The sequence below is a fragment of the Ipomoea nil genome, unplaced genomic scaffold (assembly GCF_001879475.1).
Source record: "Ipomoea nil cultivar Tokyo-kokei standard unplaced genomic scaffold, Asagao_1.1 scaffold1043, whole genome shotgun sequence".
NCBI classification, from domain to species: Eukaryota; Viridiplantae; Streptophyta; class Magnoliopsida; order Solanales; family Convolvulaceae; genus Ipomoea; species Ipomoea nil.
Window position 1 is genome coordinate 13606540 of NW_017617471.1, and position 27926 is coordinate 13634465.

General features: G+C 36.7%; 2 protein-coding genes across 7 annotated transcripts; both read right to left on the reverse strand.

Moving 5' to 3' along the window:
* Nucleotides 1–109: 109 nt before the first annotated feature.
* On the reverse strand, nt 110–27793 carry LOC109181829 (ADP-ribosylation factor). 3 transcript variants are annotated; one of them, XM_019331755.1, is made up of 7 exons: nt 27733–27793; nt 2375–2533; nt 2177–2247; nt 1656–1775; nt 1467–1585; nt 501–582; nt 110–345 (listed from the first exon to the last, which is right to left on the reverse strand). In XM_019331755.1, exons 2-7 carry the CDS (start codon nt 2520–2522, stop codon nt 340–342), a joined length of 546 nt encoding a protein of 181 aa, XP_019187300.1. In that variant the 5' UTR covers nt 2523–2533; nt 27733–27793; the 3' UTR covers nt 110–339. The 3 variants fall into 3 exon arrangements, with proteins under 3 accessions (XP_019187300.1, XP_019187298.1, XP_019187299.1); XM_019331753.1 differs by lacking the exon at nt 27733–27793 and adding an exon at nt 3141–3243; XM_019331754.1 differs by lacking the exon at nt 27733–27793 and adding an exon at nt 3141–3236 and having other exon boundaries at nt 2375–2536.
* Nucleotides 22277–27821, reverse strand: LOC109181828 (ADP-ribosylation factor). 4 transcript variants are annotated; one of them, XM_019331748.1, is made up of 7 exons: nt 27728–27821; nt 26945–27102; nt 26749–26819; nt 26231–26350; nt 25972–26090; nt 24557–24638; nt 22277–22315 (listed from the first exon to the last, which is right to left on the reverse strand). In XM_019331748.1, the coding sequence occupies exons 2-7, from the start codon at nt 27090–27092 to the stop codon at nt 22292–22294; spliced, it is 564 nt and encodes a 187-aa protein (XP_019187293.1). In that variant the 5' UTR covers nt 27093–27102; nt 27728–27821; the 3' UTR covers nt 22277–22291. The 4 variants fall into 4 exon arrangements, with proteins under 4 accessions (XP_019187293.1, XP_019187295.1, XP_019187296.1 ...); XM_019331750.1 differs by having other exon boundaries at nt 26945–27105; nt 27728–27817; XM_019331751.1 differs by lacking the exon at nt 22277–22315 and adding an exon at nt 24122–24388.
* Between the last annotated feature and the right edge of the window lie 105 nt (nt 27822–27926).

A 27926-nucleotide genomic window follows, 5' to 3' on the forward strand; every position in this document is an offset into this window, starting at 1 on the left:
TAAACAGACTTGTGATTGTGGTAAGGAATATGGATGGATATACAGACAGTAAACATGCCAATTGGAAGTCACTGAAAATTGGCTTAAAGTAAAATATGACAAATCGAAATGTGCTCAAATGATAAATCTCATTTGAAGGTCCCAGGGCATTGAGAAAAAGTAACTAATTCCATGGAGAGTAGCAGAAATTACATGAAATAACCAAAAAGTGCATAGCGGCAAGTTTGTTCACAACAATATAGAGGAGAATAAAATGCAAACTTAGAGCCAACCTGATCTGGCCAGTAAAACCAAGATATACATAAATGTTCAAAAAGATGATGCCACTCACTTTACCTTCTATGCCTGCCACAGAAATAAAATAAATAAAAAAAGGGAGACAATTAGAAAACCATAACCAATCATATGATATGATAACAATTACTGAATATATGGAGGATTTTGTTCCCCAGGCTCTCTCTGTGAGAATGCATACACTGGTTAGGATAGAGGAAATTTACCTTGTTTGCAATGTTGTTTGAGAGCCAGTCCAGTCCCTCATAAAGCCCTTCTCCAGATGTGGCACAAGTACTCTGGATATACCTATAGGAAATGCATAAAACAATTGGACCAAATTTTAGTTAGAATATAGTGGCATAAAATAATGTGTAGGGAATTTTACCATACAAATGAGGTATAAATGAATAATGCCTTAATTTTTTGTTACTATAACATTTAAGTTTAGATACCATATGCTCTTTAATTTGGTAGTATATACTACTAGGCTAAGTACTATAAAGTTCTTTCTCATATTATCTTTTAGAATTATGCTAAAGTTTTAAGATGAACCAAATTCAAGAACACATTTAGTACCAAAACTAAAATGCCATTACTACATAACAATTTAGGTACTGTATTCCGAATAAAACATAGGGTGTGTTTGGTTCGCACATGGGAATCGGAATCGAAATGGGAATCAAATACTTGATTAATGAGTTTTGGTGAAAGTATTTTGCATGTTTGGTAGTAGGATGGAATTGGAATGATTATCATATTGATGTTTGGTTATGTATGGCCCTATAAAGGGAATAAAGGTTTTAAAATTACAAAAATAAAAAATCAAGGCAATTGATCCTAATATAATGACATCCAAATCACCAATATGAACAAAAAATCAAAACAAAAATATGTGGGGATGTAGTGAGGAGGCAACGGATCGGGAAGTGACAGATGAGGAGGGATAAGATGGAATGATAACTGTTTTTTAATTAGGGAATGGGTTTTTAATTGGAGGGGTAATCAAATCTCATAGTTGTGTTTTAAAAAGTTGTCAACCAAACAATAACTATGATTTTGATCCCCTTACTTGGAGTATAAACCCATGAACCAAACACACACATAAAATTTCTCTAACACGAGATGATGCCTAAGTGCATCCAAACAGATAGATAATCAAGCAAGCCAGAGTACAAGGCCACAGAATATACCAGTGACGTTGACGGAGTGAATGAAGACCAAGCTTATCAGTAATCTCAGCAGCATTCATAGCATTAGGAAGATCTTGCTTGTTTGCAAACACAAGCAACACAGCATCCCTCAATTCATCCTGTACAAACAATGCTCAAATTCAGTATTGAAATCAAAATCAATATCACATTACACATGTAAAGGAATACCTCATTCAGCATACGGTGAAGCTCATCCCTAGCCTCAACAACACGATCTCGATCATTACTGTCAACAACAAAGATAAGCCCCTGTGTATTCTGGAAATAGTGTCTCCATAGTGGACGAATCTGGATTCACAAAATATTGATAAGCAATAGCATTTTCTTAAAGGAAAATTCTGTTGTATTAGGTTGTGAGACACCACAGGTCAAACCCCAGAAAGACAGATCACTTAGAGAGCAAAAATGCCATAATATAGGCCCTTTCTAATAAATAATCATACCATATTATATAAGCCATGACAGCTGTCTACTACAAACCCAAGCAGAAATCAACTTGCTCGAGCCTAGAGGTCAAGATATGAATGGCAGGCAGAAATTCAAGCATTTTACCAAGGGCATAATAAACTCAATCTAATATTAAGGAACTCGGAAATTTTAGCATCTAGTTGGTAGAGAACTATAAAAAGAAGTAAAAGTCATCACATCCAAATTAGTAATTAGTAATATACTAATACAGTGTCAATTACCTTGTCCTGGCCACCAACATCCCACACTGTAAAGCTTATGTTTTTGTACTCCACAGTCTCCACATTAAACCCTGATAAAGAAAAGGATATAAACATCATTACCATATAATCAAAACTAAAACCAGGGGTACCATTGACCACCTAAATTGGATCAAAGGACAAAAAGACCAACAAATATGAAAACTTAATGAAACTTACCAATAGTAGGAATGGTAGTAACAATCTCTCCCAGCTTAAGTTTATACAATATAGTGGTCTTACCAGCTGCATCTAGACCCACCATAAGGATACGCATCTCCTTCTTGGCAAACAGCCGGCTGAAAAGCTTTGTAAAGGACAACCCCATATTTTAAATGTCTGCTGCATAAAAAGTAGTTAGGCTTGCAGATCAATAATGAAGAGTAAGGTTGCATGGATGCAAGTGATTTATTCTGAATCATGCAAAATTACTTCCACATTTCTATTACACTTTCGAATTCCTGGAATTTTCCATTCAATCTATATTGTAATGCAAAATTCTCTTCCCTGAAATCTCAACAAAAGGAGAAGCATTACCAGTACAATGCACAGATCAATGACAAACACCGAATATTAAACAAATAAATGAAGTATACAAAATATTACCCATTTCAGATATTGCACAAAGTAGCAAAAATATTGCATTTTATTCAGACAATAATCCCCAAAACAAAATGCAGATCCAGAAATTAGACATTAAAAAAAATCATACCAACGACAGGATCAACTACACATATACAGATAGACATCCGAGATACATAAGCAGGAATTGTATTTATCTTACACATCACAGACATATATATACATGAGAATTCAGGCATCTCTTTAGATCTAAACCTACACCTCGATTCGCAAATTGTTAAAAATCACAAATCAATCTTTACAGCTAAATTATCTGTTTGTACGAAGATCGTCTATACGAAAATGAAGAAAGATAGAAAAATACCTTAGGAAGTGACAGGGTGAAAAGCGAGGAGGGGAGAGAGAAGCAGATCTAGCAGAAGACAATCTGCCCTGTCTTGATGACTCGCGGTTATGTGGTCTGGCGATTAATTATTAATTAAAAAATTAAAAATTAAAAATTCGTCCACTTTTTTAGGGCTTGGCTGCAAAGGAAGAACTAAGAAAGAAAAGAACTGTAATTTGAATGGGGAAAAATTATTGAGAATAAGTTGGAAATTTAAAATTTTTTGATTGGTCAGTGTAAATGAAATTACTAAGAATTTTTATTATAGTGTTCAGTTTACATGAAAATTGTAATAGTAATAATTAAAAATGTCAAGTACTATGTAATATGATGACACCTCTATAATCATTTCAAATGGGTGACACTACTTTGTAAATAAGCATTAATGTTTTAAAAAATAATTAATTAATTACAATTATATAAATTGTGTTATAATAATAATAACAGTTATATTCCACCACAGACAATGCCCGCCTTCATTGTCTTCTCTGCCTTCACCGTCTTCTCTTCTATTCTCCGCCTTCGCAATCGGTTACGCCTTGCCCCACCCCTCCATCTCCACCGCTATTGGTCGTTACTCTCTTATTTCCGGACTAGTGTTTCCCTTTGCTTTATTTTACTGGTTTAATTTTGTTTGCGGTTTATGTGTTTTTCCTCCCGTTGTTTTGACGAGTTTCTTCCTCTCGTTTACTTGGCGAGTTCTTTTTCATAAAGCGTGAAACGATAAAATTGGTCGCGACGTAGGTGAATATCATCCTGGGTGACAAATATGACAACGAAAAAGCGACTCCTCTGAATTATGATATGCATTTCAATCTGATGGAGATATTGTCAATTGATAGAAGAATGGAAATAGATACTCAAGTGGTGTGCAAGACTATTCAACCAGTGTCAGTCTTGGGTACGTTTGACCAAATCATTAAAGAATTTTTTAAGTTCCTCCAAAGAATTCAGTTTCAAATTTGTGAAACAGTCTGTGAATCAAGTTTTCTGTAGCATTGCTAGGGAAGTTGTTTCTATGTATGACTATAAGGAATGTTTGACCATTCCATCAATCTTTATTGTAAACGTTTTCATTCTTTCTTCTTATCAACCCCTCATGGCTTTTTTCTAGGGATTAGGGGTTCACACTCAAGCGCACCAAAGGCTCACCTTTTGCCCCATGACTTCCCAAGATTTATTCAATTCCGGCCTTCGCTTTCCAATTATCTTTCCAAAATTGAGGGGTACACGCTCCCACTCCGAGAGATCCTTGACTAAGGTCCAAACAAAATAAGAGGTGAATGACATGCAAGCATACAAAAGATGTAAACCTATTTAGTTTTTATGTATTTCTCACTTGGTGTAAAGAGGTAATTTCCAATTGATATTCCCCAAGTAAAAACATTTTAGACACACCACTAACACACTTCCAAGATGATATAAATAATGACGAACTCTCCATCATCAAACACACTCATCAATCAAGCACCATTTGACAAATTTAAGAAATCAAACATTTAAGCACAAAGTGTGTCCCTTCCACACTTTAAATCAAACATCGTCCTCGATGTTACTTTGAGGACTCGGTGGAAAAAGAAGCATAGGTCTACACAAATGCATGTCACTTTTCACACTTTAGAAGTGTTTCTGGGACTTGGGGTTTGAAAAATGAAAATCCTTTGTGAATGAAAGATGGAAAATGGAAGAATGTGTGCAAAGACTCTTTTCCACTCTTTAGAATTGAAAACCGGGGCATAAAAATAATTAGGGATAGAAATGGTAACCCATTGAAGAGCATATCCCCTTTCTAGCAATGTAGCTTCCAACACTTTGCCCCATCAATCAATGCTTCACAATCAACAATGTTAGTAGCATATGTGCAAAACAAAGATAAGAAGTGCATTGGAGTAGTCAAGCTACCCCTAACTATCTACCATATTTTTGGGTTTTTTTTTCCCAATAATCCTTGGGCTGCTTCCCAAGAGCGTCACGTTTAACATTTTTAGCCCGACGTGAATGTAAAGGTAAAAACAACACAACAACTACAAGACATCAATCATAAGCTAAACTAAAAACATCAACCTAGCCTCTCTTCAATATTGTCAAGTCTAAGAACATGGAAAAGTACGAAATTTAAATTGCAAGAAAGTAAATGCATGAAAAGTAAATGCAAGAAAGTAAAAATTGAAAAGTAAAGGCGGCACCCCATTACGATGCACCTATTGTTCATAAAAAAACAAGTAACCAATGTTTTTTTTTCCTTCTCTTGTGGGATCATAGCATGTCACCACCAAAGGATGGAGGATGAAAGTATTGAGCGAATTGAGCTTGAAGATCATCAATAGTCCGACATTGCCGATCAAGGGCCTGATCTTGCGTATCAAGTTGCTCATTTTGGGCCATCAAGATGGCCATTTGCTCTTGGTGGAAGTGGTATTAGAGAGCTCGCATACTCTCCTAATCATGGACTTGCGGCACATGGGATTGAATGTTGCACTCGGGCATGTGTGATGGTGAAACGGGTAGTGGTGGTAGGACTTCCTCTTCTTCTTGAATACCTCCTTCAACTCGGACTAGCTTTGTTTTGAGTGAGGTCGGCTATGGTCAATGGTGTCATGTGGGCGATTCTTTTGTCCCTTCTCGATCAACTTAGCATCCAATCCAAGGCTTTGGCATAACCTTGCAAACAACGGACCGATGAAGATGTGGGTGGTGTTATCATGACTTTGAGAAGCCAATCATTTCTTGCATTGCACCCCCATATTGATTGTCATATCATTCTCTATGCTCCAAAGATAGAATAGGCTTGAGCGGTATACCTTATGCATGTTGGAAATCCTCCCTGTGAATGTAACCGCCAAAGTATGTCTTATGGTCTTCATCTCATTCTTTACAATGATTTTGGTGCTTGTGTTGCATGAGACAAAGGACAACGTCCCATCAGATATTTTCCTCTAATAGTCAACCACTTCATCATCCGTGTAGAAACTAGTACGATACCCCAAGTATGCCGGAGATAATATTTGTTCCCTTGTGTGAAGCCCCAAGTAAAGTCCCAAATCGTTCACCGAGAGATTGTACTCCTTGATGAAAAGGGTGAACGAGATAGACGGCTTATTATGGTACTTCTCTGTATTGACAGTTAGTGTGGCCACGAACTCATAGACGGCCGAGGCATAGGTATGCCCTCTCCAAGCAAAGACTTGCCCCCATTGTTGGTGCTCAATCAAGTATTCCATCTCATCTCGGCATCCAAAAGATTCCAATGCTGGCATATCCAAGTATTTTCCTCCCAAAATCGGCAATGTTTTCAACTTCTCGTCCTTTGCCAATTGTGCGACATTCAACCTCAATTTCCGGTTTCCGGCTATAGGATCTTGCTCCTCTTCTTGTGGTACCTCCATGTGGTCATCACTTTGTGGATCACGGCTAGAACTAGCGTGATCGTGTTTCCTCCTCTTTGCAAGCTCTTTGGATCTTGGCATGGTTCCTACAAATTCTCAAAACAAAATTGCATTCTCTATGATTTACAAGTGAACAATATTGCACAACAATCTCACCACACTCACAAAGATACACTCAACAACACTCTACAATTTCTCTTTTTCCGTCTTTTTCATTCGAATTTTTAGATTTTTGCTCTTTGAAATTTTCTCATTCTTTCCTCTCTTTTTTTTTTTTCAAATGTTTCTCAAAATCATGCTTCAAGTTCACAAGATAGACCAATCATCATATTAAAACAAGAAATTTCAATGCAAAGTATATTCATGGTCAACAAGTCAACTCTTTCTTCTCCGAGACATGTGAATGTGTCAAATTCAATAGAACTAGTGTAGCATATGAAAAAATTTCATCATAAACAATCATAAAGAACATGAATCAATGCAGTTCCAAGATCAATTTTACACATGCAACAACTTGTCATCAACCCAATTTGAAAAATTCCCAATTCAATAACTAATGTTCATCCAAGTATTGCAATCTCACAAAGTGTTAATTCCAGCAATGGTCCCCTGAGTATGATGATTTTCCACAATTGGTCCTCGACTTTTAATTTGGACAATTTAATCACCCGACTATCAAAATTTTTCCAATTGTGATCCTTCCGTCAAATTCTAGTTAAGTGGACGTTAACTTGAAGGGTAAAAGCGTCATTTCTCATATTGCCTCAGAAATGTTTGGTCGAAGGTTGTCTGGGTTTAGAAAGAAACCTCTGCAGCCTCATTTTCAGCAGAATCTCCATTACTCTCACAAGCATTTTGAATACTGTACAAATACAATTGGTTATGAAGATGGCCTCCCATTTTCAGACCTGAGAAACCCTCCACCAAGAACATCATCTTACTCGTCAATGGCCAAAGATGTGGAGACGGAGAGCCAAATTTTGAAGAGTCAATGGCCAAAGACCTGAGAAACCCTCCACCAATAACCTCGCCTTTTTTGGCGTGCAAAGCCTCGCCTAAGCTCCCGTTTCTCATGTACTCATAGACCAGAAGGTTGGTGTCCTTATTGGAGCAGAACGCCAGCAATCGGACGATGTTTCGGTGTCGGATGTTGCCTAGGGTCCGGATCTCGGCCCGGAAGCCGTGGTCGTGGGTGGTGTTGTTGAATCGCAGGAGTTTTTTCACATCGATTTCGACGCCGTAGAGGGTTTTGCTGTGGTAGACTACCCCGGCCGATCACATTGCCGTCTCACAGGCATTCCAGGACGTCGGAGACCGTGAAATCCAGCTTCTGGAATGACGTCATTTTCCACGAACCGACCCATTTTCTTGAAAGACTTGGCCTTGATGATGGCGGCAGCCGCGAAAATCAGGGAGCAAATTAGGAGGCCCAGCGCGAAAATCAGCTTGAAATCGCCGTGGGAATTCCCCGGCGGACTGGAAATTGGGGCGAGGTCGCATGGGTTGTTCAGAAAAGATCCACAGAGGTGAGGGTTGCCGGCGAAAGATGTGGCCTTGAAGAAGGCGAATTGGGGGATTGTTGATTGAACATGGCCGTTGAGAATGCCACACCGGAAGATGCAGACGAGAATGATGATTTTGAGGAACTGGCATGACGGAGAGGGGGTTGTTGTTTCTGGTTTCCGCAGATCAATTTGGGCTTTTTCAGATAAATAAATGAACTGATCTTAGTTGCCATAATGTTTTAACAAGCTTTCATGCAAAAGTCTTGATGTGCGTGGGGTCTTATCTACAATCACCACAAAAGAAACTCCACAAATTACAATGGTATGTGTTTCGGCCGGCAGGAGTGGTCTGAGCTCGTCGCCGATCCCAAATGCATTGTTTCCGGCGTCGACGTGGACATAATAATTCAGACGGAAAATGAAGATAAAATATAGTGATGAGAAATGACGCTTTTACCCTTCAAGTTAACATCCACTTAACTAGAATTTGACGGAAGGACCACAATTGGAAAAATTTTGATAGTCGGGTGGTTAAATTGTCCAAATTAAAAGTCGAGGATCAATTGTGGAAAATCACCATACTCAGGGGACCATTGCTGGAATTAACTCATCTCACAAATTAGCACAATTATTCACAAATTTCCAACAATCAAGTGTTCTACCATGCAAAACTAGTAAATAGCTTCAAGTTTCAAGCATCAAGATGTATTGAACAATATGGACCAAGACCGATTTTTAGATTTTTGTGGCCCCGTTCTTGTAAATAAATGAGGCCCTATCAAAAGCGCAATCTTTAAAACTAATAGCGTAATTTTTTTCTAATAATAATAACAATAATAATAATAATAATAATAATAATAATAATAATAATAATAATAATAATAATAATAATAATAATAATAATAATAATAATAATAATAATAATAATAATAATAATAATAATAAGGTGGTAAATGTTGTTGTGCGCAATGGGGGGAGGTGTGCGCAAAGCAAAAGGGTTAAAGAAAAAAATGGAAGATTTGCGCAAAGCTGGAGCAACAAATAGGATTCAAACTTATGACCTCCCAAATGAAACACTATATATACACATTTATGTCACTCCTCCATGAAGTCTTTTAAGGTTAAATCTTAATTGCAATTTTATTTTGTTTTAATGTCTTAACTAGCTAGGTAAAAATTAAATATTGGGCCCTCTAAAATTTGGGAGCCCTGTGCTGTTGCACAGCTTGCACAGCCCAAAATCCGGCCCTGATATAGACTAGTAATCAAGTTCCTAGAGAGGGAAAGCTTCATGAATATGTTAATGGAGGATGGAGATTGAAGCTTTTACCTCTTTGGTGATGATTCTTTCAAGGTTTATCCCTTTGAAGCTTAAAAAGATGGAAGAAAAGTAGCAACGAAAGCTTTTACCCTCATGGATTTGGAGATTTTTCGTGGATGGGGTGTTAGAATGAAGGATAGGGGTTTAAAAAGTGGTGAAACCTGCGATGTGTTCTGGGCGGAATCCACAAACCCTCCACGATCGTGGATTGGGTCGTGGAACTTTCTGTTTGAATCCACGAACCCTCCACGATCGTGGATCCGGTCATGGAACTTTTTGTTCCGAATCCACGAGACCTCCATGATTCGTTGTCTCAAGCGTGGAACCTATTGTTTTGAATCCATGAACCCTCCACGATCGTGGATTGGTTCGTGGAACTTTCTTTTTGAATCCACGAACCATCCACGATCGTTGAGCTGATCGTGGAAACTACTATTTTGAATCCACGAACCATCCACGTTCGTGGACTGAGAACAATCTTTTTCCTGAAAGTTTTCCTTTTTCCTTGGTGCTATTTTCTCCAACTTTCCAACCTTTTTGCTCAAATTTTTCATGGTTTTCCCACAAGATAGCCCTGCAATGTTAGTTCCAAAGGTACCAAAACAAAAACATAAAAGAAAAAACAAAGTATTTACACAAGAAACCTTGGGTTTCTTCCCAAGAAGTGCCACGTTTTACGTCATTGGCTAGACATAACCTCTTCTCTTTTCAACTTCCATTCAAAAGTTTTTGTTGAAGGCACTTAGGTGCCCAATTATTCCTCCAAGACAATTTCTCAACTTCTCACAATGGTTTGGTCTTGGCTTTGGCCTTGACCTTTTTATTTGTAGCACTTGCACAATCCTTTTGAATGTTGGTCATTTCAAATTTGGCCTTTTTCCCATTGAATCTCAATATCAACTCACCCGTGCCAACATCAATGAGGGCACGGCAAGTTGCAAAGAATGGTCTCACGAGAATCAACGGGACATTAAGATCCCTTTTCCCAACGTCTACTACCACAAAGTCTACTGGTACAACATAATCCCCCACCTTTACCAACACATCTTCCGCAATTCCCTTTGGGTACCTTATGGACCCATCAGCAAGGCGGATGGTGAGTTGGGTTGGGATTAAATAAGGAAAATTCAACTGGTCAAAGACAAATGGGGCATTAAATTGATGGAGGATCCGAGATCGGCCAACGCATTGTTAAACTCAAGATTTTTCATAATACATTGGACAACAAATGCGTCGGGTTCTCCCTTTTTGGTTGGGTTCCCCTTGTGAAGTACGACCGATAACTCTTCGCCTAAATAAGCATGCTTTTCAACATTTTCCTCATTATTTTCCATAACTTCCCTCAAGTGACAATCACAATGAAATTTTTGAAAGAAAGCATTAACCTTACCCTTTTTCTCCCAAGTGGCTGTATTGCTCTTTTTCGATGAAGATGGTATGGGTGGCCGGTACTTTGGAGGTACCGGTTTGGCCATTTGTTCCTTTCTTTGATCATTGAGATCACAAGAGGTGACCTCACCTCTTTCTTTACTTGTTTGACCACAAGAGGTAGTCTCATCAATATTGGCTTCTTGACCACCAGAGGTGGTCTTCTCACAAATCTTGTCCAAGGCATCTTTCTTTTCATCCTCATCACATAAGACTGACACCAAGATGGCATTGACTCTCTCATTTGGATTGTTCTCGGTGGTGCTTGGCAAACACCCCATGGACGCTCCGATATCAAGCGCACCACTTGAGCCACTTGTGTTTCAATATTTTTCATTGTGGCTTTAGATTCTTGCCGCATTGCGGCCATTTCTTGCCTTATATCTTGAGTTATTTCTTGCTAGAGCAACACCCGATCATTCTAAAGCTCTTGGATGGTTTTAGAGTCTTTCGTCAACCTCTCTAATTTCAATCCTTGGGACAAGTTGATCACCAAGAGAGACATTTGGTGGCCAGTAGAGAGCATTTGAAGTACTTCCTTGATTTTTATGCGCGCCGTATGCAATTTGGCCTCTTTCTCTACCCGGTCCATAAGTGAGTTTGCCACTTCTATTGCCTTGGGATCTCCCTTGGTATCCCAATTGATGTCATCCACTTCTTTGCTTCCAATTTTGATTTTCACCAGCCCCAAAGTTGTATCCATTGCCACGGGGTTGTTGTTGATAGCCAACTGCTTCCACTTGCTCGTAAGAGCTAGAGGAGGAACAATCCATTGTATCATGGGGACCACCACACACATTGCAATATAAGGCTAAGGCCATGCATAGCTTAGACTTTGCTTCAAGCTTTTCCACAATGTTTTGCAACCTTTTTATCTCATGGTTCATAGCATCCACTTTCACATCATTGGCTACATTCTCCTTTACCTCATATATCTCGGCTCTTGAGTCCCTCTTATTGTACCAAAATGAGGTGTTTGAAGATATTCTTTCAATGAGCTCCTCGGTATCCACCGGTGATGAGGAAACAAAGGCCCCACGGGAGGATGAATCAAGCAACATTTTTCCTTCATTCGTGAGCCCTCCATAGAATGAGCTTATTACGTCCCATGGATGTAGAAGATCTGGTGGGCATTGATGCTTCAAGGTTTTGAACCTTCTCCAAGCTTCCTATAGGCTCTCCAAAGACCCTTATTTAAATTCTTGCACTTGTTTTCTCACTTTCATGATCTTAGTGAGCGGGAAGAACTTGTTCATAAATTCCATGTGGAGTTGTGTCCAAAAGCGAAAGTGGTTGTCATTTTGTAAATCCAACCATCTAGAAGTTTCTCCAATAACAAAGAATGGGAACAGCTTGAGCCTTATAATCTCGTCTGGCACTCCTTCTTGCCGGAACATGCTACATGCCCTCATGAATCTTGTGATATGGGTATGTGGATCCTCCGATGGTAGACTGTCAAATGGACTATTTTGCACAAGGTCGAGGACCGCCGGGTGAATGTGAAAGTTGATGTTCTCCAATGGTGGCACGTATATGGAGTTGTGCATGGAGAAATTGAGTGTCATGTATTCGGCAATGGTCCTCCCCCTATGGTCATTTGGGGTATCATAGAACTCCTCTCCCCATATTGGGTTCGGTTGCCCTTCAACATCAATGGTTTGGTCTTCTTCTTGTCTTGGCTCTTGGGGGACTTGTGGTCCTCCAAAAGCTCTAATTGGATGAACATGGATGGGGGTTGTTGTGTTTGGAGGATTTCCCCTCCATGGGATCCTCATTGGTTTGTTGCACTTGTTGATGTCATCTCTTCTATGTGATGTGGATTAGGATTGTTCTTGCTTCTTCTTCTTCTTCTTGTCTTGGTTATTTCCGGGTTAAAGGGAAGTAGTCCTTGATTCCCTTTTTCCCTTGTTTGCATCCAACCTACAAAAGTATGAAAAGAGAAATGGTTTCCTCCCCAACTTGAAGTAGTTGCAAGGGAGGTTAGTAGCAAAGTAAATGTACAAACAAAAGTAAAAGAAAAAGTGAATCAAGTATCAAAGCACAAATATTCACTATCTCAAAACAATTTAACAACAATCGTATGCCATCACCGGCAACGGCGCCATTTTGATGCTTGTTTTATTAGTGGGAGTGGTATGTGGAAAGTGTATAAAACGGGGATATGGAATCTCTGAGTGTCGATCTCAATGATGACAAATTGGAAGTACAAAATAGCATTAAGATAGAGAATAAAGTTCATGCTTGTCATATACATGGTACACGAAAGCTTGGTTTGCATATGTTTGAAAGAGTGCAAGAGAACAAACAAGTGAATGAATTCAAATGAAGAAAGCTAGGAATGAAATTGTTCATCTATCACATGATGCTTATAGTGTCTTAAGGAAAGGTTGATACATTGCAATATGTGTGATTCAAGCAAGGCTTTACCAATGTCGTTCACCTCTCGGTTTACTAAGTCTTTTCTTGGTGTAGAAACACCTTTAAGTGACTATGCTCCTAAGAAACATTTCATCAAACACCTTGTCTTCACCTAGTTCCAATCTTAGTCCTTTCGATTCTTTAATAAGGGAAATACAAATTGGCTTGGGGCTTCAATTGATCTAGCAATCTTTTGCCTAGTTCAATTGCCTAGAACAATCAAGGGAGTTTGGCCTTAACTCACAAGATGCAATCAATTCACCAATTGTAACAAGAAGTCAATCACAATTGCAATGATCAATCTAATTAGGAATTGCATTTCACACTAGCATCATGCAACAGAATCACAATTGTATTCAATTCCTAAAAGAAATCTAGCCCCTCATTGTAGCTTTATGAATCATTATTGAATCAAGGATCAACAAATAAAGCAATTGAAATAAGAAAGCAATAGAATTACCAAACTTGATTGCAATAGAAGATTCAATGTACAAGTTCCTCCTAGGATCAAGGAATTGTGTCAAGATTCCATCACTCTAGAAAATCTTCCAATCCAATGTCTTTGAGATGCTAGAGAGATTAAAAACAAAAAACAAAAAAAAAAAAAAAACAAAAAAACAAAAAAAAAAAACCTAATCTCCAAGTGTATGAACTCAAATGTAAGATATGATCTAACTTCTAACTTGCTCTCCTCTAAATATCTAAATCTAGCCTTTAAATAACTTTTCCCTTCAAATGCACATGAATTCTCGTGCCTGGCTAGATCCATGAGCGCTCCACGCTCATGGATCGCACACTTATGCGACCCAGTGCCAGATCCACGAGTCGTAGATCCCTCTCGTGGAGCCTTCTATTTTGAATCCACGAGAGGTCCACGATCGTGGATCGTTATTCCTTGCTCTCTTCCTTGGTTGCTCCGGTCAATGCCCATATGCTTCCTTCTAAGCTCCAATCCCTTCACAAACACTAAAGTTCTAGACATGGTAGAGCTTTGCAACACATTAGCACATTCATATGCATTTAACCATAAAGCAACCACAAATGATTTACAATTAAGCATCACACAACCCTATTAACACCCTATTAAATGAGTGTTTTTGGCACCTATCAATAGCCCCTTTTACCAAAGCTCCTCTGGATAGCTTATTAATGGCCTTAACGTTGAGATGGTTGAACCTATTGTGTCATTCCCAACGCAAGTCATTGTTACTTTTAGCTACTAGGCATACACTCGGCTTCGCCGATTCCCAAACTACTACATACATGTTATTTCTTCTCCTCGCTGAAAGAACTGTATCTCCATTCTCCTCACTGATCACATTGCATCTGTCCTTGTAGAATTTGACTTTGTAGCCCTTGTCACAAAACTGACTCGTGCTGAGAAGGTTGAACTTCAACACTTATACATATGAAACATCTCTGATTGTCAGTCCGTTCCTTTGGACATCACCTACTCCCTTGGTCTGTCCACTCGACTCACCACCAACAACCACTTTAGGGCCATTTACTTCTCGGTAGTTGCTTAGATTTGATTTATCACCAGTCATGTGCTTCGAGCAACTGCTATCTACGTACCATATGGTCATGTTAACCTGAAATCAAAGATTATTTAACTTTAGGTACCCATACCTTCTTGGGTCCTTAATGGTTAGTAAGCTTGAGCATCCATTTGAACCTAGAGCTCGTCAAGCCCATTCTCGATCCACTATAATCGTTAAAAACTTGATAATCGTAAGTGCTATTTTGAAATTTTATAGGATTTTAAGGTGCATAATGTTTTTGTTAGAGGAATAGGGTGTTAGTTGAGAGGATCTCTCTTAGCCTTAGGTTTAGGTGTTTGAAATCTATGGCTAAGATTAGCTCTTGTCTTGTATAAATAGCTCTACATTTCCTTGTACATCTGAACAGAACATATAGAAATATACAAGATAGTTCATTGTTTAACATGGTATCAAAGCGAGATTGAGGTGACTGGGTAGTGGGTTTTGGTCGGAAAGAGGAGGTGGCACCGTCGGGAGGAGCGGAGCAGCCACCGGAGTTCTCACGCGCCGCCATGCGTCAGCGCAGTCTTAGGGTTCCGACGCCACGCGCCGGCGCGTGCGCACTGTTTCGGCATATTCTCCGGTCGAGGCTGGTACCGGCGGACTCGTATCTATGAGCCCAAGAGATCTGGGTGGTGGTGGAGGCGCGTGAGGTCATTCCCGCTGACTTTTCCAGCAAAACGTGTTAGTGAGCCCATTTCGTCAAGCAACACAGGCAGCAGAGTTCGCCGGAGAGAAGCTTCCAAGATCTGTTGTGCTTGCCAGGAAGGAACAGAGGTTGCTGGAGGGAGCTGTGCGTCGGGGGGATTGCTGCTGGTCGAGAGAGATGAAGGGAAACCATCGAGAGAGAGACAGCCAAGAGTGAGATGGTAGGGGAGGTCCATGAAGCTGGGTGGGCTGAGGTCCACGAAGCTGGGTGGTCTCATGGCTTCAAAATAAAATGGCGTGGAGGTCTAGTTGATGAATGCTTCTGGAAATTAATTGGAAGCATAATGTGCGATTAGGTTTGTGCTGCTAACGAGGAATAATTAGGCAGTAGGTTATTTTGTTTATCGTAATAATAAGTCTTGTGCTTTGTGTTTTGTTTATCATAGTTTATCGCTTTAAGTTAATTTGGTATGGGAGCAATTCTAGGGTCTGAGTTGTGTCAAGTGCAGCTTGTTCAGTGTGCGTAAACAAGGGTGCTGCAGGAGTGGGCAGCACATGTGCCAAGAGTGGGGCGGACCTGACAAATGCCGCGGGGGAGGCCGACGGCTGAAGAATGATTTAGAGTGAATCGGTTTACGTGCATGCTCCAGGGAAACGATGTGGTGTTAGGTAGGGTTGATAAGGGTGCATGGTGAGAGGGACATGTGCACTATGGTCTAGTAGCACTAATGGTTTGTGGAGTGAGAGGCAGGTAGGCTGTGGTGTTAGGCAGTGGTGATAAGGGTTTGGGGTGTGAGAGGCAGGTGCGGCTCTGTGGTGATTGGTCTAGCTTTTGTTGGCTCCATAGAAGCGTTGTTGGTGCGACAAGGTGCGTTGTGGACTGGTTTGGCACAGCGTGGTTAGAAGGTTGTTCGAGTGGTTCAAGACTTGGGCGTTAGCCTTGGAAGTTAGGAGTCTAGGTGTGGAGTCCTATGGTTCATGTGATACATATGTAACAAGTTGGATGCTCCAACTTGAGGGGGAGTGTTAGAGGAATAGGGTGTTAGCTGAGAGGATCTCTCTTAGCCTTAGGTTTAGGTGTTTGAAATCTATGGCTAGGATTAGTTCTTATCTTGTATAAATAGCTCTACACTTCCTTGTACATCTGAATAGAACATATAGAAATATACAAGATAGTTCATTGTTTAACAGTTTTTGAAATCAGGGTCTTGGCATGCTGCTATGCACCCTAGAGTAGAACATTTGCATATGTCTATGAAACCGTTCGAATTTCACTTTCTGACATCGGTTAATGGACCATAAGCCAGTCCTCATCAGAAGGGAATAGTTTTCAAACGCCTCTCATTGATTTTATAGTGAATCTCGGAGGCTTCGCACACCTGTTGTTTTAACCATCCGGGTAATGTCTCGGTTTACCCTTCGGATGGCCATTGGTTCTCCTCTATGAATGGTTCAACCTCTAGTTATTATTGGGTGACTGTAGTATATTTTGAACAAAATAAATACCTGGAGTATCAGGTTATCGATCCACAGGGAAGTGATTGTATTAAGCACTAGCTACTAATTTATTCTATGAAGCCAATCTTAATGATTGACTTGGATGGTTGCAATAAATAAATAAAATAAAGCAATGATTCAGGGTTTGGAAACAATAGAGAGAGATTGAGATTCCTGGGATTCAAGTGTTTAATCCCCTTGTGCCTCACCTAATGTAATATTAAATCTGGGTTTAAACGAGTGTGAGCATGCAAGGTGGTATAGAGCTACTCCCGTAGTCACTAACACTAGTGAATATCCACTCCCGTGGTATAAACACCCAATAAGAACAAGAACAATCATTCATAAATAATCCCTAACCACTACCATCTCTCGATGTGCAATAATCAAGAATTAAATTCCCTAACAAATATGTCATTTCCCAAGGTGCAAAAGTTAAGTGCAATTGTGTGAACTCTCAATTATGCTTAACTCCCGTTATGACATAAACAAAGCAATGAAATAAGTAATCTGGGCCCTGAATTACGCGCAACGACAATAATAAACACAAGTTTAAAACCCAAATAATAATAAATTAAAGAATCTGAGAGCAGAGGCATATAGGTTCATAAACACTTTTTACCTAAGAATCTCTAATGGAATTTAGCCACACATGGCTAAATTATACATAGCTAAAGATAATAAAGAAAATACAAGTTATCAAAAAGAGTACAAGATTGAACCATGCAATTTTCCCAAATCTCCCTAACTTTCTTCTTACTTCCCAAGACAACTTGTGGCTCTTAATTTTTCTCATTCTTGTCTCCAAGATCTCTGAATGAATATTAGGGCTGAGGAAGGTGGGATTTTATAGCTAGAATTGGAACCAATCCCGGTAGAAATATGAATTTTTCTGCGTGAAAACGGGCCAAACCGCACTTGGGCCGCATCCCGCTCGACGCGTCAAGACCGCATCTTCAACTTCTCGGAAAAGCTACTGCCCAACTTCGACGCGTCGAACCGAGGCGTCGATTTCTCGCCCTCACGCTGGTGATCGCTCGACATGTCGAGCTCGGGCTTGACGCGTCGAGACCTGATGGTCTCGGCCAAATTGCTTGCTGGAAAATTTGGACGCGTCGAACTTGCTGTGTATGCGCCCCTTTGGTCCACTTTAACTCCAAATTTGTCCTCGATCTTCCCTTGTCTTTGCTCATGACCTACAATGGTTCAAAAACACTAACAAACACCGTAAAACATTCAAAAAAAGTGTGAACCACAACTAAATGATAAAACAAGAGATTATGCAATTAAACTACCTAAATCATGAACTTAAGCCTAACAAATATAATCAAACTAATACTAAAAATGTGCAGAATTGGACTCACATCATCGGTTTTACTCCTTGGTTGGTTACCCCTCCTCGGTTGACCATTCGTGGATTGACCAATCGATCCTCTACCAATTGGTCTATTCTGATTTGTGTGTTTGACACTCATCGGGTTACCTTTAGAAGGATCTCCTTCCGAGGGTTCCACAACTCGCTGAATAGCTTTTCCTTTCGGTTGGCTACTCGATTGTGGTGCGTTAGCCTTATTCGAAACCTTCACAAGTTCAGCCAAAAGTTGAGCATTCTCTTCTTTAAGCTTGGCATGAGTGCTTTTGGCCAACTTGAAGTCCTTCTTTAAACTGAACATGCTCTTAAAAGTTTTGAATAATTATGAAATTGACTAAAGCTCTCAACCATTAATGAACACCGATGGGCGATTGATATCAATCTTCACTTTTTGCAAGAAGACTTTTTTCTCATTTGATCATGCCCAACTGCTCCTATATACCTCCAATGTAAAAAGTGTAGACATATCCACACCTCCATCTTGAGAAATCAAATGCTAAAATCTTACAACTACTAAAATTTCAAATTTATAATAATTATAAAATGAACCCCACTTTTAAAAATTTCAATAATAATAAAATTGACCTTGTATTTTTTTTTTTTATTAAAACATTCAACCACTGATGAACCATAACAGACGACTGAGATCAGTCCCTCACTTTTTATAGGAGCACCATGTTCTCATTTATTCTTGCATATATATATATATATATATATATATGTGTGTGTGTGTGTGTGTGTGTGTGTGTGTGTGTGTGTGTGTGTGTGTGTGTGTGTGTGTGTGTGTGTGTGTGTGTGTGTGTGTGTGTGTGTGTGTGAGAAAATTGAGAATCAATCTCAGCCTTACATTAGAAAAAATTGAACGAATTAGATCAAATTTTTTTAAAAAAATGTTGTGGTATTTTAACACAATATGTATTACATGAATGCATATTTAGTTGTTACAAAGTGCACATTTAGTTGATACAAAGTGCACTTTTAGTATTACAAATTGCACTTTGCAAATGCAAAAGTTTAGTACACTTAGAGTTTGGATTTGAGAGTTTATGCCTGAGTTTTTTTTTTTTTTTTTTTTTTTAATTTGATTTAGGAATTCATTTTTTATTGCTTAGGGTTTAGCATTTATGATTTATGTTTAAAATTTTGTTTTTCATTGGCTTTTTAAAAGTTATCCAATAATGCACATTTAGTTTTTACAAAGTGCATAGTTAGGTATTACAAAGTGTACCAAAGACCTTGTAGTTAAGCGGCATGAAGTGACTTTTCTAAGTGGGAGGTCATGGGTTCAAGCCTCAGTATATACACAAATACTACATGTAAAAAATATTACAAAGTGTATAGCATGGTGTTACAAGTTGCAAAGTAAAATTATGAAAACATCATCATATTATATATTCTTATTTCTTCATGTAAGAACTACTCTCATTGTGAGAAATTTGCACAAATTTGGACTTTCCATCTAGTAGATTTAACAGTTGAAAATAAGGTAATATATGACCGGAGTAGTAGTTTAATACAGATTACAAGCCTTGAAGTTTGTAATATTTATGAAACTGGCCACATTATTAAGATTTGTCCATAATTCTTAGAGGAAAAATGATTTTCATATATATATATATATATATATATATATATATATATATATATATATATATTGTATGTATCCACACACACTAATAAGAGGGGCAAAAAAAGTTAGGCCTATAATGGGTAGAAAAATGGTCGTCAAATTATTAAATTAAATGAATGGTTCATATTGTTCAAATTTTAATTTTTCCTTGAGATTTTCTGATTTATCCTTAATTATATGATTATCCGTTAACTTTTTCGTTTTTTTTTTTTTTTTTTTTGAATGCTACTAGTTCTATTACATTGTATTATCTGTTCATATACTTTCTCAATCTACTGAAGCACAAAGAACCAATAATGCCTCCACTGAGGCTCGAACTCATAATCTTCCAAATGGAAGTCCAACCCGGATACCATTATCTTCCAAATGGAAGTTAACTTTTTCGTTAAATATTATCTTCTTCGTTAATTCACCGTTAACATTGCCTAGAAATCCTTATAGAATTCTAATATTAAAGTGTTAACAGAACTCTAACTCACAAATCCTTATAGAATTATAATTACACCATTAGTCTTACTCTAATATTAAAGTCTAATATAGAATTATAACTACACCATTAGTCTAATTATAATATTAAAGTCTTAATAGAACTCTAACCCACAAATCCTTATAGAATTATAACTACACAATTAATCTATATATTAAGCCATTGCCCATGGGTTAGGAGTACAATTGTACAAACCTAAATTATTATGTAACACAACATCAACGGGGTGTATGTTTGTACATCTCCTATCATGTTTCTATAATATTATTTGTATAAACTAATGACGGTGCAATATGCTGGATTGCCGGCACCTCCTCAAACTCAATCTTCTGCTAGAATCCCCTCAAACTATATTAGTATATATTTAATATCTTATGCTTTAATCTTTATTTTCTTTTCTTATATCTCGTATTTGGTTTCAACCATAGTCATACAATTATTTTATAAACAATTATAATCAATCTTGCCTATATTTTCTTGGATTTGTAAACTTATAATTACCTATTTAAATACGCAAATTCAACATTCAATTATCTATGCATGAACAATTCAACTCCAATATAATCCTTTTTTTTTATTGAAAGAAAACTCCAATATAATCTTATCTTGATATATTTTAAAGTACTTATTTAAAAATAAACATTAGACATTATCTCAATCGTGCAATGTGCGTGAAAAAATTAATATATATATATATATATATATATATATATATATATATATATATATATATATATATATCCCCATGATGTGATGGGAGTTGGTACAGGGTCATCAGGGGTATCCCCATGACCCCATCCCAGCCTTCACACGGGGAATGGAACAATATATTAAGGGAAAATAACACTTTTTCTCTTTGAGTTATATATTTATAGCATTTTTTTTCTCTGAATTATTTAAGTGATTTTTTTCCTTAAAATGTTAAATGGACATATTTACCCTTAAAATAAATATTTCATTTATTTTTCTTCTTCAACAAATTATGACAACAATTTGGTTCAAACCAAATAGACACTATAGCAATCAAACCGGAATATTCTAATTACAATTTAGAATCGAAACCCGATATTTAGAGTTAATTACAATTTAGAATCAAAACCCGATATTTAGAGTTCATTAAAATCGCGAACCGAGATGGTCGATTTATGTTCCGAACTGGAAAAAATAAAATACATTTATTATTGAATTAAGACTATTTTAAAATAAAAAATAAATTTTTAAAATAAAGACGGTTCAAAATCGCGAACCGAATACGAAACCGCCGGTTTACGGTTCAAGATCTAATTTTTTCGATTCATAATTTTAATAAACTGAAATCCAAATATTGGGTTCTGGATCTGAATCATAACCGAAAACTTTTAATTCGATTGCTATAGTGTCCGGTTCAATTCGAATCGAATCGTGGTCATCCCTACGTATACGCAATAATTTGTTGGAGAAAAAAAAATAAAATATTTATTTTAAGGTAGAAATGTCAATTTAATATATCAGGGGGAAAAACGAACACTTTTAAAATAATTGAGGGGGTTAATGTGCTTACATAAATAATTCAGGAGAAAAAAATGCTATAAATATATAACTCGGGAAAAAAAGTGTCATTTTCCAACATATTAATAAGTACTGAGTACCTTTCAAAAAAAAAAAAAAAAGAACTTGAGTAAAGTTTTGGCTTTTTTTTTTTTTTTTTTTTTTTTTTTTTACAAATGCATTGCTTTTCTAATTTAAAAAGTTATAATAAAAATCAAATTTCTTTCAGACTTCCAGCCAAAATAAAGACCAATCAAATCAATTTTATTTTCAAGGATTTGATCATTGGCTTTATGTATGGAGCAACCTTAAATCTCCAGGTCAACTGTCTCATCCAAAAGAGATATCCATCATCCAGCGAGAGGATTAGTCACTGTGTTCGACGGTGAAAACTCTGAGTACATAAAAGAAAAAAAAAAAAAAAACAATTTTATTCGCAAATTAATGTTCCACTGAAATTCATATCTAAACGCTAACTAATTATGAAGGGATGAAAATGATAGATTTTCATACGCAAAAAGTTTGTTTGTACAAAATAGTACTTTTAAAATTTTCAAATCTTATTGACCGTTTGCTGTTGTGTGAATCACTAGCCCAAAAGGTACAAGTCATATAATTCGAAAATAATTCCAAAATGTCTCAGAAGGAAAATCGAATGAAAAAAAGCATATGATTATTGTATATAGAAAGTCAAAACATCAATGCTTGTCAAAAAAAAAAAAAAAAAAAAAAAAAAAAAAAAAAAAAAAAACATCAATGCTTGTGATTCACTTAAATATTATTTTCTCTGTTATATTTACTATCACCATTAAAATCAATTCTCTTTTTTTTTTTTCTAAATAATAATAATAATAATAATAATAATAATAATAATTTTTAAATTCAACATTTTGTGTTTAACAATACTTAAGATATAAATTTTATATACTAATAGTAATTTAAATGTTACTCCATGTTGCATTTTATGTGTTTGGTTTGGCTAATAAAGTTTAATTGAAATTATTTGCAATTCAAATTTTTGTAATATTTAATTTAGTATTAATACATAATAATTATATACTTAGAAACTACACCAAAACTACTATTAAATACCAAAAAAAATCAAATTTAAAAATTATAAGAAAATGTTAAAAAATAACCAAAGAAAGAAGAGTTACACTGACTAGTGAATAGTAAATATGATTGGTAAAATAAGATAGATGTAACACTATAACAATTTAATAAATTACTATATATACCAAGTAAATAATTATGTACAATTTTTTTAACAAATTAAATTTTAAAATATAAATAAATAAAAAGTTTGAATTTAAAAATTTAAAAAAAAAAAAAAAAAAAAAACATTAACGAAGACTACCCGGCTATCTCCGTCTGATATTTTTTAAAAAAAATTCAAAATTTTTATTTATTTATTTTAATTTTTAATTTGTTAAAAAATTTATATAAAATTATTTAATTTACACCAAATCATCGTCACATTAAATATCAAGTGATTGCCTAATCAAAACAATCAAAACAATAAAATATGCTAAAAAGTTTAGTTGAGAGCTTAATTTCACTTTTTTCTAATTTAAGGAGCATCAACGAAGGTTTTTTTTTTTTTTTTTTTTTTTTTTTTTGGTTAAAGGCTTAATTGCACTATGTAGTCAATTTAGGATGCTTATTTAACACTTTTCTAAGTTTTAATGATACTTTGTGTGACCATTATGTAATTACTACATATATAAAAATGGTAACACTTGTGTAAGACCATCTCACAAGTCTCAATCCGTGAGAAGGGTCAGATATTTGATTAATGTGTCAAATTTTTTGTTAATGAGTAGGATCTTTGACCTCATTAATCAAAGATCCAATCCGTCTCACGGATTAAAACCCATGAGACAGTCACACACAAGTTTTTGCCATATAAAAAACATCAGATTTTCTTATTTATGACATGCTAATAGGCAAAACCTTTATTTTCTTGGCCGTGAGACTATGAAAAGTGCTATTGGTTTTGCCAAACGGTGTCATTCTTGACTTGGAGACTACAAAAGTGCTGTGTGGTTTTAGCCAAATGGTTTCTTTCATTTGACTGGAGACCTCAAGAAAGTGGTGGTTTCCTAGCCAAATGGTTTCCTAGTACCCCACTGCCTGCCCCTATGGTATGCATAACAGAACTCCCTAGTCCCTACAGTAAAATATGACACACTGAAATGTCCTCAAATTATAAATTTCATTTGAAGAACCCAAGGCATTGAGAAAAAGTAACTAATTCAGGCACGGTAAGTGCCTATTTTAAAGAAGATTCCATGGAGTGTAGCAGAAATTACATGAAATAACCTAAAAGTGCATACCGGCAAGTTTGTTCACAACAATTTAGGGGAGAATAAAATGCAAACTTAGAGCCAACCTAATCTGGCCAGTAAAACCAATATATATAGATAAATGTTCAAAAAGATGATGGCACTCACTTTACCTTCTATGCCTGCCACAGAAATAAAATTAAAAAGGGGACAATTAGTAAGGCCACAAGTCCATAACCAATCATATGATATGATAGCGATTACTGAATATAGGCAGGATTTTGTTCCCTGGCCTCTCTCTCTCTCTCTCTGTGAGAATGCATACACTTGTTAGGATAGAGGAAATTTACCTTGTTTGCAATGTTGTTTGAGAGCCAGTCCAATCCCTCATACAGCCCTTCTCCAGATGTGGCACAAGTACTCTGGATATACCTATAAGAAATACATAAAACAATTGGTAAGACTTTTTAGTTACAATATAGTGACATAATATAATTTTTAGGGAATTCTACCATACATATGAGGTATGAATATAGAATACCTTAAATTTTGTTACTATAACATTTAAGTTTGAGTTAATACCCAAAATTGTCCTCGACTATAGTGGTTTTTCTAAATTTTGTCCAAAACAACTTTGGTGTCATAAAGTAGTCCCAGACTTGTGTTATCGCTCAATATTGTCCTCCGTTTGTTAATCCGTCAAAAGGGTGTTAAGTACAGGGATAATATAGTCATTTCATATTTAGGTTTCTCTTGGTCTCCTTCCTTTACTCCACCGGTAATCCAGCTGACCCTTTTCAACAGCAAGATCTGAATTCTTCTGCTCAGACAGTATAATTACTGTCTTAAATACCCTGCCATATAACAATCTCCATTCCAAAGCAGTACGTTCAACTGGTCCACTGCAGAACATGATTAGCACAATATTGCCAAAATTCTTCATCCACTTAATCAAGTTTCCAATTACATAATTCACCGTCCCAATTTCCTCAACTCCAAGATGCACAGATGGCAACTTTTGAGGAACAAATTCTTTCCTATCACCAAGGCCAATACTTGCCCTTGGCCGATCCAATTCAAGAGACATTAGACGTGGCTATAGGTAACCAATAGCATGCAAATCTTGAAGCCAAGCAGCAGTCAACTCCAAGTCCCTCTCCGTCCAAAAACCTTCCTCAGCCATTGCATAACTCAACTCCAGAATCTTCTCAAATAATTGATGTTTATTTTATCTCCACGATACTAAGAACTTAATTAACCAACCCAGAGACCGGTGGAGTAAAGGAAGGAGACCAAGAGAAACCTAAATATGAAATGACTATATTATCCCTATACTTAACACCCTTTTGACGGATTAACAAATGGAGGACAATATTGAGCGATAACACAAATGTCTGGGACTATTTTATGACACCAAAGTCGTTTAGGACAAAATTGAAAAAAACCACTATAATCGAGGACAATTTTGGGTAATAACTCATTTAAGTTTAGATACTATATGCTCTTTAATTTGGTACTATATACTACTAGGCTATGTAGTATAAAGTTCTTTCTCATATTATATTTTAGAATTATGCTATAATTTAAAGATGAACCAAATTGAAGAGCACATTTAGTACCAAAACTAAAATGTCGATACTGCAAAACAATTTAGGTACTGTATTCCAAATGAAAATGTAGAATTTCTATAACTTGTGATGATGCCTAAGTGCATCCAAACAGATAGATAATCAAGCAAGCCAGAGTACAAGGCCACAGAATATACCAGTGACGTTGACGGAGTGAGTGAAGACCAAGCTTGTCAGTAATCTCAGCAGCATTCATAGCATTAGGAAGATCTTGCTTGTTTGCAAACACAAGCAACACAGCATCCCTCAATTCATCCTGTACAAACATTGCTCAATTCAGTATTGAAATCAAAATATGGTGCGGTGGCATCAACGATTCTATCAGTTCTAGGTTCCTTTGGATGAAATTCCAAAAGAGAGGTTTATCAATATCACATTGCACATGTACAGGAATACCTCATTCAGCATACGGTGAAGCTCATCCCTAGCCTCAACAACACGATCTCGATCATTACTGTCAACAACAAAGATAAGCCCTTGCGTATTCTGGAAATAGTGTCTCCATAGTGGACGAATCTGGATTCACAAAATATTGATAAGCAATAGCATTTTCTTAAAGGACAATTCTGCTTTATTAGGTTGTGAGACACCACAGGTCAAACCGTCAAACCCCAGAAAGTCAGATCACTTAGAGGCCAAAAATACCATAATATAGGCCCTTTCTAATAAGTCATACCATATTATATAAGCCATGGCAGCTGTCTACTACAAACCCAAACAGAAATAAACTTGCTGGAGCCTAGAGGTCAAGATACGAATAGCAGGCAGAAATTCAAGAATTTTACCAAGGGCATAACTAAATCATTCTAATATAAGGAGCTTAAAAATTTTAGCATCTTGTTGGCAGAGAACTATAAAAGAGAAGTAAAAGTCATCACATCAAATTAGTAATATACTAATGTAGTATCAATTACCTTGTCCTGGCCACCAACATCCCACACGGTAAAGCTTATGTTTTTGTACTCAACGGTCTCCACATTAAATCCTGATAAAGAAAAGGCAATAAACATCATTACCATGAAATCAGAACTAAAACCAGTGGTACCATTGACCACCTAAATTGGATGAAAGGGCAAAGACCAACAAATATGAAAACTTAATGAAACTTACCAATAGTAGGAATGGTAGTAACAATCTCTCCCAGCTTAAGTTTATACAATATAGTGGTCTTACCAGCTGCATCTAGACCCACCATAAGGATACGCATCTCCTTCTTGGCAAAGAGCCGGCTGAAAAGCTTTGTAAAGGACAACCCCATATTTTAAACGCTGCTGCATAAAAAGTAGTTAGGCTTGCAGATCAATAATGAAGAGTAAGGTTGCATGGATGATGGATGCAAGTGATTTATTCGGAATCATGCATAATTACTTCCACATTTCTATTACACTGATATTTCTTTCAATTTCCTGGAATTTCCCAATCAATTTATGTTATACTGCAAAATTCTGTTCCCCAAAAACTCAACAAAAGGAGATGCATGACCAGTACAATGTGCAGATCAATGACAATCCCTAATTTTAGGTATTGCACAAAGTAGCTACAATATTGCATTTTAATCAGACATTAATCCTTAAAACAAAATGCAGATCCAGAAATTAGACATTAGAAAAATCATACGAACGACAGGATCAACTATACATATATACAGACAGATTCCCGAGATATATAAGCAGGAATTGTATTTATCTTGCACATCATAGACATATATATACATGAGAGTTCACGCATCTCTATAGATGTAAACCTACACCTCGATTCGCAAATTGGCAAAAATCAGAGATCAATATTTAAAGCTAAATTATCTGTTTGTACGCAGATCGTCTATACGAAAAATATATAGGTGTATGCGTCAGAAACAAAATGCAGAAAATGAAGAAAAAGAGAGAAAAATACCTTACGGAGCGACAGGGTGAAAAGCGAGAAGGGGAGAGAGAGGCAGATCTAGCTGAAGACAATCTGCCCTGTACTTGATGACTCGCGGTTATTTGGTCTCGCGGTAAGGATGGAATTAGAAAACTTAATTTCATTTCGTGTCCCAGATTTATAGTTGAAAATATTGTTAAATACAAATATATTACAATACTTTTTATAC

Excerpts from the sequence above, each read along its gene's own strand:
- LOC109181829 (XM_019331755.1), bottom strand. The coding sequence starts at position 2,522 with ATGGGGTTGTCCTTTACAAAGCTTTTCAGCCGGCTGTTTGCCAAGAAG. Across the intron at positions 1,586-1,655 it reads TTCACCGTATGCTGAATGAG|GATGAATTGAGGGATGCTGT; the intron begins GTATTCCTTTAC and ends TTGTTTGTACAG. Across the intron at positions 583-1,466 it reads TCACTCCGTCAACGTCACTG|GTATATCCAGAGTACTTGTG; the intron begins GTATATTCTGTG and ends CATTTCCTATAG.
- LOC109181828 (XM_019331748.1), bottom strand. The coding sequence starts at position 27,092 with ATGGGGTTGTCCTTTACAAAGCTTTTCAGCCGGCTCTTTGCCAAGAAG. Across the intron at positions 26,091-26,230 it reads TTCACCGTATGCTGAATGAG|GATGAATTGAGGGATGCTGT; the intron begins GTATTCCTGTAC and ends ATGTTTGTACAG. Across the intron at positions 22,316-24,556 it reads CAAACAACATTGCAAACAAG|AGTTTTCACCGTCGAACACA; the intron begins GTAAATTTCCTC and ends TTATGTACTCAG.